We start from the raw sequence: 15,153 nt of genomic DNA on the forward strand, positions 1-15,153 counted from the left end.
AAATGAGGACTACTTGAAATATAATTGCTATGATTGGGAGGAAAGGTACATATTATATTATAGATATAACTTTATATATTTATCATTGCTTTATATTAACCAAATACGGTGATTGAATCCTACTTTGATAACCACTGCACATGTATATGAAACCAGAAATTCATTTATCTATCTTCATTTCCTTAATTTTGGACATCACAAGTTTTGTAAAAACACTCTTTAATTATGTTTTAAAAATCCTAGTGTTTGTATTTTTAGTTTCCCCTCATGAGATACACAACATGGAGTACCATCGAAATAACAGTGACCCGGGATCTCTGGCTCGCGGTCAAAGTCTGCTCTCACAGCAGCTGCTGAGGGCCGCGTTCGCAAACCAAACACAAGGTAAATAGTCTGGATGAATTTACTGTTCCTTTCCAAACATTAATGGCCAAATGCATCCCCCCAGCATGGACTAGTCTGAATTTAACAGCTAATCAAAACATACCCCCCACTCTCACACATGGACTAATCTCAAAATCCCAAATACAATTTTTCATTTTGTATAGGATATGCAATACTGGTCACATGACTTTTTTTTCCTGTCAATGTCTTCTTGCAAAAATGCTGTCATGCTAAGAAAATTGTGCCAATTAATCAATATTATAAACATGTTTTCCTACTGAAAATCATTTTTATTTCATTAAATATTGTTAAATATTTAATGTCTTGCTATCTTGATTGCTCAATATAAAGTTGTACTCTTACGTCACCGAATGGTTGCCTTGAGCAATATAAAGAACTATTCCATTCTGTTCTGTTGAAATATATCATATATCATCATATTGTGTATAACTTGATGAAATCATACTTCAAAAATTAAAGCAGTAAAGTTGTTGTTCTCTTAGCTATATGTTTGATTTTAAAGACAGTATTAATGCATATCTGTAAACTTTCATATAAAGAATTAAAACAAATACTACAGTGTGTTCTATATTATCTAATGTGTGACTGACTTCATATTTTATCAGGAGCTGTGATTCAGTATGGAGGGAATGGTGAGCGACGTGGATCGTTTGTGAATGAGAAAGAAAAGATAGGTTCGCTGGAGCGCGAGAGATCGTCGTCGTTCTTGAAGCGTACCAGTAGCACCTTCATGGAGAGCTCACCCCCCACATCACAGATGTACGCCCAGTCACCACCCAACATGGAGGGACCGGTCACCTTCATCGCACCAGAACTGTCCGAGGACACTCTCATGAATGTAAGAATAATGGCAATATAATCTGTAGCATGTTGTGGAATTGGTGTAATGTAGGGGCAGGACGTGGCCCAGTGGTAAAGCGCTCGCCTGATACGCGGTTGGTCTGGGATCGATCCCCGTCGGTGGGCCCATTGAGCTATTTCTTTTTCCAACCAGTGCACCACGACTGGTATATCAAAGGCTGTGGTATGTACTACCTTTTCTGTGGGATGGTGCATATAAAAGAATCCTTGCTGCTAATCGAAAAGAGTAGCTCATGAAGTGCCGACAGCGGGTTTCCTCTGTCTATCTGTGTGGTCCTTAACCATATGTCTGATGCCATATAATCATAAATAAAATGTGTTGAGTGCATCGTTAAATAAAACATTCTTTCTTTTGGTGTGATGTACACTAAATTATTTGTGAGCCTCCACGAACGTACACCATCATTAACAAACATCTGTTGTTAATGATGTTGGTTTTGGGAGTTTGTTCATTTTCTTTTTAATATCATTGTGTTTAATAGATCACTTGTGATCACCTATGAATGCTCGCCTTTCTGTTGTTATTGGTTGATGTTTCTGAAAGAAAAAAAATATAATCTTGTACAATCTCTTCACTGTCATTCTGATTCCGTTATATAACTTTGGAATGTAATTTATGCAATTTAACCTAATATACTGCCAAAACTGAATAATTTGAATACAGTATGAATAATAATCAATATACATTTTGATGGGCTTTCTGTTTTTAACATCTAGGAAGAACATAATGAGATTATGGGCAAACTAAGCTTCGTTTTGGATCTGGTGGAATGCATTATGGAGTTGGCGCGAGTTCGTGGAGCTGCTTTAAGCACGTTCACAGACTCTGTGTCATGCAAACAGGTATTTATCACTGTAGATCTTTGTTCATACATGCATCTCAAATATCGTTATTGATATCTCTTTATTCATACATGCTTCTCAGATATCGTTACTGATATCTCTTTATTCATACATGCTTCTCAGATATCGTTACTGATATCTCTTTATTCATACATGCTTCTCAGATATCGTAACTGATATCTCTTTATTCATACATGCTTCTCAGATATCATTACTGATTCTCTTTGTTAATACATGTTTCTCAAATATCGTAATTGGTATTTGATAAATAATCAGGGAAAATTAATTTCTTTTCAACATCACCTGTCCTCAAGGGAACACTAGTTTGAGGACAGGTGATGCATCTATAAAACAGAAAACACTCCAAATTTTCTCCCATTTCTTTCAACATCACCTGTCCTCAAACTAGTGTACCATTGAGGACAGGTGATGCATCTATAAAAGTTGTCATTTGTATTTTTTAATAATTGCTGTTATTTGCATCTTAAATATCAAATAATTAAACTCTCCTTGTAAAAAGATATATCTCCACAATGCACAGCATAAGACTGATATCTTTGGGAGAAGAAAAGAAAGCTAAATTACATGCAAACCAGAAAGTTAAAAATTTATTAGCAGTAATGCTTAGGCTATTCATTTATAAATGGCACTCCTTCACTTTGTGTGTATATTTGTCATCCTGTAATATTTCTATTCAACATATAATGTTACTGTATTTGTACTTAGTATTCAGTATATTACTGACAAACAAAAACAGAATCTATGAACAGTATGTAATGCAGATGTTACTAAATAGCAATTACTTGGATTTATTACATACCTATTCAATCTTACTATAGTGATAGACATTTTGAAACCATGTGATAAATTTATTTTGTATTGCACATATATGCTATCTGGACCAGAGCTTTTAAATGGGGAATTCCCTTTTTATTTTTACTGCAGTTCGCGCCATTAAATTAGAAACCGTTTTCGTAAAACATAAAAGAAGGTATGTAATAAATACAGAACTTCCTATACTTTTTTTTTACTTCCTATTCATTGCACAAGTTTATTTTGTGAAATATTATATATATATATTGCTGTGCAAAATAAACTCCTGCAATAAATAGGAAGCGGAGACAATATACATTTGTATGTGAAGTTCTGTATAACAAATGTTGATTACTTTCAGGGAGAAAGTTTACCAGCAGAGCAGATACCTAGGTTCACTGAAGCTCAGAGGTATGTAAATGAAATATCTAGTGGTATTTATAGAGAGTCATAACTTTGCTTGAACTTCACCTACAATACAACTTTAAAATCCAAATGCAAAAAGAAAGGAAAGAAATGGATGAGTTTTTTTTTTTTAACAAATTCATGACTGATGCTGTACCTCTCAACCTCATCCCACTCACATGCATGCAATTGAATTTTATAGCTGATGACTGGAACAGCAAACGAAAATGCTGAGCAAGTCGTAAATGAAAATTTGCTGACTTTTTTTTGCTACAGTTAAACTTGCTGGTTTTTTAGATTTGTGGTAAATTGGGAGTATGACATATTTTTGCTTGCACTTACATCATATAGACGCAAGATATAGTTCAGTGATAGAAGTTTCAGTGGGTTGTAAGATTGATTGCTCTGGACAGACTTGGTTTCCCACCCCATCCCCACCAGGTTATGATATGTGCTGTCCTACCTATAGAAAATTGCATATATAAAAGATCCTTTGCTGTTTTTCACTTGGAGTGTAGTGGCTGAGGTGTCATTCATTCATTCATTCATTACTCCTATTCTTTCATATCATATACCTGTTTGTAGTCAATAGTGCAGGTTAATTTTAAGTCAATATTTTTAATATTTTGTGTCGACAGACGTTTGGAGCAGCTGGTTTTGTATGTGAGATCTCTACACCTATTGTCATCCAGTCTACAGCTTGCCAGGCAGGAGGTGAAGGCTGAACGGCTACAGCCATCCAACTCCCTCAAAATAGGTTAGATTTTCTCTCTCTCTCTCTCTCTCTCTCTCTCTCTCTCTCTCTCTCTGGCTGTCGCTCTGTTTCTGTCTCTCCTCTGTCTCTGTCTGTCTGTCTGTCTGTCTGTCTGTGTCTCTCTCTCTCTCTCTCTCTCGTGCACACATGCAGGAACATACACACACACTGCCTTACACATTATAAACTTGTACACAATCCCTGAAACCACTGAACTACATCATGACCAAAGTACAAAAGAACAGTCCAGAGAGTATTTACTAATTATGAGTTCATATCGAACAGTTCTTCTTGCTGTATTATTGTTTAAATACAATAATAATACTAATACTAATGTTTTATATAACTTTTGTCTTGTGTAGTTCTCAAACAGATGAATGAGCATTACCACAGATGTGTGGCCGAGTGTCGACAGCTCCACCAGCGACTCGGTACGACCTGCAAAACGCCGCTCACCCCACAGCTGGTTGTGTCAACCGCAGACAAACTCATTTACAACTATGCTATTGAAATGGTAGGTGCATAACGTATAATATACAGTGAAACCGGTCTATACCAGATCATGCCATGGACCTAATATTTACCTGATTTAGATGGGATCCGATGTTTAATAGAGTCGCGTGTTAGAATTTAGCAAAAATTCTGTTTTATCCCTGTTTATTGTTTGCTCATAATCCTATGCCCTAATAATGAAATATATAAATCAAATTCAACTTGTTAAATCATTTGAATTGTTATTTTCTCCATTACTGCTTGATTTGTTGTATTATCTGGACTTTTTGTTTTATTTACAGTGTCAGGGTGCTGCATTGGATGAGTTGTTTGGAAACCCACATGAGGTTGGTACATCAAATTTCAATAATGAATTCTAGATATTTAATCAAATATAGAAATCTTAAATTATTTCAAACCTTCTTGTAATAATTTCATTGAAGTAAACAAATAAATAAAGGTCCCAATACTAATTAATATGATTTTGAAATTTTTCCTGTTTCTGCCTCTCCCTCCACTTCCTTCCCCAAATAGTAAGCATCATTCTTAGTTAGTGAAAACTAATCCACAAACATCATTGGATCTGAAAATCTACATTTAACTAACACATTTATTGAAGCATCTTTTGAACTGTAAGAGTAAATAAAAACACCAAAAAAAAACCTTCATAAAAAAAAATATTTTGTGAAAAATAAAACCTGCATTCAATCTTGCCTTCTTCAGGTTAATTCAACAATTACTTCTTGTGATTTAGATAATAAAGAAATCTAATACCGATATGTTGCTGATAATTTGAACACATATAAGAAATAATTTTCAAACAATGTTCAAAGTGGAATAAGTTTAGATTAAAGGATAATAATTTTTTCCCTTACACAAATTATTACATGCATGTGATTTATTATTTTATCTCTGTCATTTGTTTTTGTATTGTAGTGTTTCCGACGATACACCCTCGCACAGATATTGTTGCACAGTCTTGCCCAACAAGCGAGAAACCAACGAGATAAAGACCTTCTCAATAAGTGTAAGTGTTTAGCCATTTCCTAATTTAATTTTTTCTTACTTTATATGCCACTGACTCAACATTTGACGGTGAACACTCAAATAAATTTGTTGAACAAGCCTTTGGATTGAATACAGTGAGAAGTGTAAAATATTTTAATTTTTTTTTTTTTTAAAGATGCAGACCCTAGTTTCAAACTCATAAAAATGGACACTTAAGTTTAGTTTATCTACAAACCTGTAACACACTTGGATAAATATACAACAGAGTGAAACAAGAGTCTTTGACGTTAAAACAGGAAAATATCCTTTAAAAATAGACTGGAACTTGAATCAAAAACTGCTACTTCTCAGACGCACATGTATTTAAAAAAAGAAAAAGAAATGTATTTTGTGATATTAGAAACAACAGATTTTTTAATATTTAAATGTTTTATTGCTATGAACCATGATTTTATGCATTTGTGGCTGTATACCAGATATATATATATATTTATATATATATATACACATATATATATACACATATACATATACATATATATAACAAAATCCTTTCATAAAAATATTGCAATTTTGTTTTTCAGACAAAGAGTCTGTGGAACATAGACTGTCCAGTCTTCACAGTCAAGGGATTGTGCATCCCTATGATGCCTACAGTTGATCTATACGCTGAGGGAATAAGTCACAGAAAGTTCAGTGATTCAGTGCTAAACAAAGGGACGACGTAAATGAAAGGAATTTCGGGCCCTGTGGCTTTTAAAACTTTAAAGTCTAGACTCCATGCTTTAATAAAGTCTTGCCCGTGTAGTTAGGTCTGAAATTTTTTTAATAATGTCTGAAGATTTCCTAAAAGCTGGAGTCTGGACTTACGGTTTTTCTTAACTCGGGTGCCCCGGACAGTACGGAAACCATATGCATACAACCATGAGAATTAATATTGTGAAATACAAGATAAGATAGAAAATAAAGGCAAAATAAAAAATGTAGACACGATAAAAAGTAGATTGGAGGAAAGCATTGACAAGGAAGATAGAAAATATAGGCAAGATGAAAAGTAGATTGGGGGAAAACATCGGCAATAAAATTAATTGTTATTAGTATGTAGGTTTGTTAGTTCATATTCAGGGCCAACTTAAATAGTATGAAAACCCATGACATTTTGTACTAAAGGAAGGAAATTATTTGTCTGTGTGGCTGTTTGTATCTTCAAATATTAAGTATGTGGGTGTGGTTTTTTAAACATTTTTGTTTGTCGTTTTTCGTTTAATGAGAACTGGTCGTCAGAATTTATTCCCAAAAATATATTTATAGCAGTCTATCCTATTTAATCTAATAAATTGTAAATTTATTAAAGACTTCTATATTGAAATAAAAATACACTTTTTTTCTTTTTTCTTTTTCTTAAATGGAATCTCTTAAGAACATATTTGCCCAAAACATTTGCTGTTTTGTTCAGTTTGTTATATGTGAAACAAGTAAATTTGTCAGAGAAACACATCGACCAGTTCTCTAAAAGTGTGAGTCCACATCACTAATAATTAGTGTCTTGTGTGTATTTGTATGGTATGTGTATTTATTAAACACTGGTTAAAATTTGCATGATTAAATTGTTAATGCTTGATTTGACTATGGCATGTTGTCATATTGTTAAAGTACTTGATATGAAAATAATAGTCAAACCTTGTGTGTTCCGATGTTATTTCTCATCTCTTGCATTTAGATATACATCTCAGTATCATAAAGAAACAATAGCATTTAACACTTCACATGCCATTAAATGGCTTCTGATGTTAATTTTTGTCTGCATTACTCCATTAAAAATTGATACCTTTATTTAAACACTTCATATGGACCCATTTTATGTGGAAAACAGTGCTGCTTGTGTCTGGAATAATGAAAATTGTGCTTTTTGTGTATTGTAAGATACAAATTGTGCTTTTTGTATATTGTAAGATACAAATTGTGTTTTTTGTGTATTGTAAGATGTGAACTGTGCTTTTGTCTGTTGTGTATTGTATCTAGTCAGCCTTGTATTTGCCTTCTATACATTCATAATTGATTATTAAAATTGTACTTGTGATATAAATAATCACACAAATTGCCATATATATGTATTTTAAAAATCAGCAATGCTCATCCTTGTCTATGGTGAAAGTTGATGACGATGTTATTCGTTTGGCAATTTAATCACTCATCAATACAATCAAGCATTCATTGTTTCAACAAGAAGCATATGTGTTAATTAATATTAAACACATTTTCAGTGTAGACAGTTTGTACTTAGCTCATCTGACTGTATGGAGGTTTTAAAGTTGAAGCAATAGCTATAAACTCCATATTTTCTTTCATACCATCCTATTGTAATTTCCATGAGCAGTTATTAACTTTATTTTTCTGTCATACCATCCTATTGTAATTTCTATGAGCAGTTATTAACTTTATTTTAACAAAACTTAATGAATTTTCAATTCATTACAAGGATCTCAGTTCATTGACCATTCAAAGGTATTGCATTAGTTCCATTGAGGTGTCAAGTTTACTTCATATAATTGTTACGGGGTTCAGTTTTCTTTTCCCCATCTATACACATCGATGAACCCATTTATTATATATATATATATATATATATATCAATCTGTCAATGTATTGCTTTTCTGTGGTAGAATAAATTTGCTAATATACAATGCTCTTTATGCACTTGCTTTTGCTAAATTGATATACAGTGAAACCTGTCTAAATCGGACCCTGAACAAATCGGAATCCTGTCAAAACCAGCCAAGTTTCGTGGTCCCAAATTTTGTAAATTCTAAAATGCGACCCTCTAAAAACTGGATTGTGTCTAAATCGGATAAATATCAGGTCGCTGGTGTGATCCAGTTTAGACAGTTTTCACTATAGTATTACAACTGAGAGAGTTCATTTATCATCAAATTAACAGTTTAAAAAAAAAAATGTTACCGATACTGGGTGTTCTAGATATGATTGTAATATGTAATATGTTAGTCATGTATTTGTGTTTTATGTCTGTGTGATCAAATCTGGTTTTCCAGTTGTAATGGTGATGTATGTGTTACAAATAAATATCTTCTGGAAATGTCACACTAAATTCTGCTATGTTACAGATTTTCCTCATTTGCTGAAATTCTACAGCACTCGAGTTTTTTTTTTTTTTTTTAAATAGATTGGAAGCACATAAATGTAATCAAATTGTTTGTAAAACTTTATTATTTGGAATTGTTGCTACTCTGACTAGATCAATGCTTTGTTACAGGCCTATTACACTTTCGTCCTTATGAATAGCATCATGTTTAGTTGTATATAAAAACACTTCATAATTATATCCTAGAAAGTACATTGTATATACATTGTACTCTTTTTGCTTCTCAGTGCAATTAAAAGAGCTGTGGAGACTTAACTGCAAAAGGTTATACCTTAATACTTTTAACATTTGTGTATATTTACCACTTTCTCTTCATATTCCCTTCATCACTGTCATTGTTGTTTTAATATCTGTGTACATATCAAGTTATGTTTTTTAAATTTGTAGATACTAGTTATATCATGTTATTCTTTCAGAACTATAGTGTTTTTTGTGTATTTTTTTTGTTCTAAGAAGTTATTATTTAAGAGATTATAGATTTTTGTTGAAAATGTTTAGTTTTTTTCCGCCATTATTGACAGTGCTGTGTATGTATGCTGTACTTTTGGCACACTTGTGTAGTATTTGCTTTTATGTAATGTCGAAACATATTTTTTTGTTTGTTTGTTTTTTCATTTTCAAGTTTATGTTCACCACATACTTACATTGGCCCGCCTTCAGAATGGAATTCTGATTAAGTTTTTATATATACATGTATATTGTTGTGGATATTTATGATAAAACTTTCAGTAGAATTACTAGAATTTTCTTTGTGATGCATTTGTCCGATATTCTTCACGCATGTATATTTATTTCGTGAAGAGATTGATCAATCTTGTGTTACGTATTGTTCAGATGTGATATTCCAAACTGTGTTGTCATTGTATCCGATACCTGTGATTCAGATCAATCATATTAATCTTTGCTTGTCTGATTTTACCAAGCCTCAAGATTAATTTATCTCCAGCAAATAAGTCCGTTATCTGTTAGTTATGTTCCTAGTCATAGATGTGTGTTTAGTTCGTAGTCTTTCATGAATTATGTGTGCTAGAATGAAGTACATCATTTTAATGGCTCTGTACATGTAGTCTTTCATGAATTATGTGTGCTAGAATGAAGTACATCATTTTAATGGCTCTGTACATGTATGTTTTTCTGTGCCTACTCCTGCAAATATTTAAAATATTGAAATATATCATTGTAGTTTTATTAGTATTAGTGTCATATTAGATTTATTACATCAGTGTCATATTGGATTTATTACATCTGTGTACATGAACTAAACTGTGTGGCTTATGTAATGTCGGCTTATACTAACTTTTAGTTTTAACACGCTCTGTTTTTAAGTTCTGGTTACAGGGTAACCATTTATTAGATGTGCCATACACTATTAGTTTATTTTTATCAGTGAGCTGACATCTTTGTGAAAAAAGCTTTTGTCAAATTTTAAATCACCCACTTAAATGAGATGTTAAAAAATGTGTTTGGTGCAAAGATAATATGTTTCAAAATTCATTTTACTTTTGTTTTTGTTTTTAAACCAATCATCACTTACTGGTAATCTCTAATTTCTCACAATTTCTTCTTAACACATAGCTCAATCTTCAGTCGATAATAATTGAAGATGTATATTACACTTTTGAGATTGTCGATATTTTAGGATTTTTTTTGTTTTGTTGTATTTTTAACCATTTGAATATTGACATTTTGTTGTACTTCTCACTTATCCATATTTTTTCCCTCCTAGTTTTATCAGTATATATTATATACGTATTGTGTTTTTCATTGAGAGTGTGTGATTAAAAGCAAGATATTCAGGTGTACCAAGTATGGGCAGAAAGAGGTTTTCAGAATTTTGAATGAATGTGCAATGTAATATTTATTTAACTTAAAAAACTATTAATGTGTACATAGGTGAAGATTTTGAATATTTATTTGAAAGTAAATTGCACATTTACTGTCATACGTTGTTTGTTATTATTTCAGTAACCGATTACAGAGATGATTATGGAGATCCTGTAGATGGAGTTGTTTACATTAATATTGTTTGCCTTACACAGAAATACCACATATAAAAATACACCAAAGGAAAGAAATAAGGGAACACTTTGTATTGTAGACCAAATTCAATTCTCTGTTGGCACAGTAATTTCTGTAAATTAAGATGTAATGTGAGACTGAATGTCGGTAGTGTGGAATTCAATGTTAATAACATGGTTCATTTCCTGCCACTATGGATGGATGCAGTCAACTCTTTCCTGTTGGTGTTGGTATCATCTCTTATTTCTTTCCATCGGTAGCCCAGTGGTGAAGTTCCCACTCGATGCGTGGTTGGTCTGGGACCGATCCTCGTCGGTGGGCCCATTTGGCTATTTCTCGTTCCAGTCAGTGCACCGTAACTGGTATATCAAAGGCCGTAGGTATGTACCATTCTGTCTGTGGGATAGTGCATATAAAAGAAACCTTGCTGCTAATCAAAAAGAGTAGTCCGTGAAGTGGTGAAAATGGGTTTCCTCTCTTGATATCTGTGTGGTCCTTAACCATATGTCTGATGCCATATAACCGTAAATAAAATGTGTTGAATGCGTCGTTAAACCGTTTTCTTTCTTTTCCTGTTCGTATTGGTGTGATCACTTACTTCTTTCCATCAGTGTATTAGATTTAACTGCCGTTATTGTAAATGGTAACAGCATCAGAGGGGAGAGAATACTTAACGATGCCTCAGCCATGGCTATTTAGTGTCCAACTTATTTCAACATTTGAAAAAAAAAAGGAAGAAGGAAATATTTTATTTAACGACACACTCGACACATTTTATTTATGGTGTCGGACATATGATTTAAGGACCACACAGATTAAGAGAGGAAACCTGCTGTCGCCACTTCATAGGCTACTCTTTTTGATTAGCAATTGGCAGCAAGGGATCTTTTATATGCACCATCCCACAGACAGGATAACACATACCATGGCTTTTGATATACCAGTTGTGGTGCACTGGCTGGAACGAGAAATAGCCCAATGGACCCACCAATGGGGATCGATCCCAGACTGAATGCACATCAAGCAAGCACTGTACCACGTTTAATTAATCATTGGCTATTGGATGGCAAACGTAATAATTCTTAGTCTTCAAGCTTCCTGTTCATAAGCATACTTAAGTCAATAATACATAACTACATAAATTATAGTATGTAAATAAGGGTCATAGTTGAAATACATTTATGAATAGTGCCATGGTTTAAGGAAACCCACTACACTTTTTCATCAGTAGTAAAAAAAAAAAAATTTAAAGTTTGTTTTGTTTAATGACACCACTAGAGCATATTGTTCATTAATCATCAGCCATTGGGTGTCGAACACATGGTCACCTAGACCCAGAGTAAACCTGCTACATTTTCCCATTAATAGCAAGGGATTTTTTTTATATGCACCATCCCACAGACAGAATAGCACATACCACAGCCTTTGATATACCAGTCTTAGTGCACTGGCTGGAACGAGAAATGGCCCAATGGACCCACCGATGGGGATCGATCCTAGACCGACTATGCATCAGGCATGCATTTTATCACTGGGCTACGTCCCACCCCCGGTGTTTCCATTACAAAAAACGAATGTTGAGAATAAAATAATGAGACTTTATTGAGTAATGTGATATTGGTAAAATACAGGCATACCTATGATTTTATACCGTTTAAATATATATATATAAATTCAACAGTATATCAATATTAAAACTACAGTAATATTTCTGCCTCTAATTTCAACAAGGATTTCGTTAATTTTCTCCTGAAAATACTGGAGTAGGTTTGTAAAAAAATTAAGAAAAATGAAAAGGAAAGGAATATCCGACACCTCAGCACATTTTAAACTACAGCTTTTGGTGTATGATTATTTCAACACTTGAGATAAAAGATGTGGAAGAAACCTGTTGCTACTACAGTGAAACCTCTGTAAACTGGAATTCCTTAAAAAAACATGTTTTTACAGTCCCATTTTAAAAACCAGGACAGAACTTTAACTGTTCTAAACTGGATCCCTCTTAATACCGGATATTTATCTTGGTCCTAAGGGTGTCCAGTTTAGAGGGGTTTCACTATACATTGGCTACTCCTACAGAAAAAACCAGCAAGGAATATTTTATTTGTCCTTTCCCATAAACAGGACAATACATACCATGTCCATTGATGTATCAGTTATGCAGCACTGGTTGAGATGGTGGGGGAAGGGGAGGGGGCTAAGAAAGCCCACTGAGGGTATTTAAAATTATGACCAATTTAACTGCACCTCTGATGAGTGCTCTACTACTAGGAAAATCACCCACTAAAGAGACCCACATTGATAAACCAATGGTACAGCTTTGCATGGATGGGAAAGATATATCCACGAGGCTCTAACGCGCGTAATTTGTCATTCAGCCTGAACAGGATAAAGCAGATATCCGACGTCATTAACTAGTTATTATCTTTATCCTGCAGACCATAAAATTAAGGGGAAAAGCTATTATTTCTGTTATTTCAGTGTAACACTGTACGAAGACCTATAGGTCAAATGAACAATTTTGTAATGTAGCTATGTGTGTGACGTGACAGGAGTGATGTCAAAAGTCATATCCTGCTAGTAGCAGGCTATGACTTTGCTTTATCCGTGGTCATATTCTGTCAATAGAAACGGTGGTTGCAGGATAAAATCCATTAGAGAGACAGGTCAATACAAAGCACAGTCCTGTCTTGGACGAAGGAACTGGCCCATGCCAGAACCTGTGCCCAACACAGACATGCACTACAACAGCTTGGTCTTAACGAGCATGTTAAATCATTTCCTCCTCCTCCTCCTCCCACAAATATTTAATAAACCAGTGTTGGAACAATTAGATGTTGCTGGTGAATAAAAACTTCAATGAAAAAGATTACAGATTTTAATAACGGTGGTAAGCAAAATTAGAAGTATAAAAGGGTGGAATACAGAGGGCTCACTTTTACCTATCAATATATCTAGTCTTTTCACAAAAAACAAACATAATTGGGATGGAAGACCACTCAATCAGAAGAGATGATAGACCATAATAAACAAATTATAAAACAAAGGTGGGGGGTGGGGGTGGGGTAAGGAGAGGAAAACCACCAGGCCCTGAACTGCTTTAAATGCAAGTAAAACATACTTTTTTTGTGTGTGCTAAAATAAAAGTGTTTACCCCAAACATATTTGAGCAAGTGGATTCAACAGATAATAAACATACAAATATCAGTAACTGAGATCACGATTGGTATATTATTCCATGTTATCACTTTTCATTCCTAAAATATACCTTCAATACAATAGCACTGCCTCTGATGAAACAAGACTTGACACTAAATATGTACACCACTTATTTAACAAACAAAAAAATCATTCGTTGTTAATATCACAGAGTGGGCAAAACATTTTGGTAGTAAAAAAGCCTTGTATGAACTGTCATTTCAGCCATAGGGACAATATAAATCTATTGTAGACATTGGTGTCTTTTAACCACACTAAACAAGCATTCTGAGAGTACTGCTAAAGCAATACATGTCCCCTACCGGGTCCAACACATTTTCTCCTAAATTCAAGGGCCATAATGCTGTGAAAAATGGGTACCGGTAAATCGCCATGAAAGTAAAACTATATCTGTAACAGTACATGATAAAGCTATACACAAAATTTCAGCTCATATCTTCAGGCAGTGCCAAAAAAAGTCAGGAAAACAAATTTTCAAAGTTCAAGGGCCTCTTCAACTCTAAAACAAAAGGGCAAATACCAGTGTCATGAAAATCAAACTTGTTCTGTAAAAGATCATGATAAAGGTGTACACAAAATGTGAGCTCAGTATCTTGAGACATTGAAAAACAAAGTCAGGAAAATAACTCTTCATATCTCCTAAGTTCAAGGGCTATAACTGTAAAAAATGTGTAAACCGCCACAAAAGACAAACTTGATTTGTTTCAATACATGATAAAGCTCTACACAAAATTTCAGCTTAATATCACGAGGCAGTAAAATTATATGTGGGACAAACGGATGGACAGACAGACAGACAGAAGGACCTATAGTCCCCTCCAATCTGACGGGTGGGGGACTAAAAACATTTAATAAAAGATTACACAATGGTGACAAACAGTAGATTGTCGAAGAAACAAAAACAAACAAAAAATATTTAACATAGTAAGCATTAAAAATAAAGTGCTAAAAATACAGATGCACTTATGGTAATATATTATATAATGTAGTTACCTTGAAAGGATTCCAATTCATACATGCTATATTTGTTCTGGCATGAAAACGTGATCATACAATTTTTTTTTAAAGTTTATAAAGTGCCTAGTTACAATACAATACAATACAAAGTTGGTTGGGTAGCAGCATTCTGGCAAAAAATAATTTGAACGTACGTAATAAAAACAAAACCGATCAT

The 15,153-nt window shown here is 33.7% G+C and overlaps 1 protein-coding gene across 1 annotated transcript in view; it reads left to right on the forward strand.

Moving 5' to 3' along the window:
• Positions 1–10,683, forward strand: part of LOC121369141 (serine/threonine-protein kinase unc-51-like) — a 39,969-nt gene extending 29,286 nt beyond the window's left edge. The window contains exons 20-28 of the mRNA XM_041494014.1: positions 259–384; positions 1,011–1,243; positions 1,984–2,109; positions 3,284–3,333; positions 3,966–4,084; positions 4,444–4,595; positions 4,876–4,920; positions 5,510–5,600; positions 6,166–10,683. Of these exons, the coding sequence (XP_041349948.1) occupies positions 259–384; positions 1,011–1,243; positions 1,984–2,109; positions 3,284–3,333; positions 3,966–4,084; positions 4,444–4,595; positions 4,876–4,920; positions 5,510–5,600; positions 6,166–6,242 (1,019 nt within the window). The 3' untranslated portion in view covers positions 6,243–10,683. The remainder of the gene's footprint in view (positions 1–258; positions 385–1,010; positions 1,244–1,983; positions 2,110–3,283; positions 3,334–3,965; positions 4,085–4,443; positions 4,596–4,875; positions 4,921–5,509; positions 5,601–6,165) is intronic.
• Positions 10,684–15,153: the final 4,470 nt, after the last annotated feature.

This window comes from Gigantopelta aegis, chromosome 3 (assembly GCF_016097555.1).
Source record: "Gigantopelta aegis isolate Gae_Host chromosome 3, Gae_host_genome, whole genome shotgun sequence".
In the NCBI taxonomy this organism is placed as follows: domain Eukaryota; kingdom Metazoa; phylum Mollusca; class Gastropoda; order Neomphalida; family Peltospiridae; genus Gigantopelta; species Gigantopelta aegis.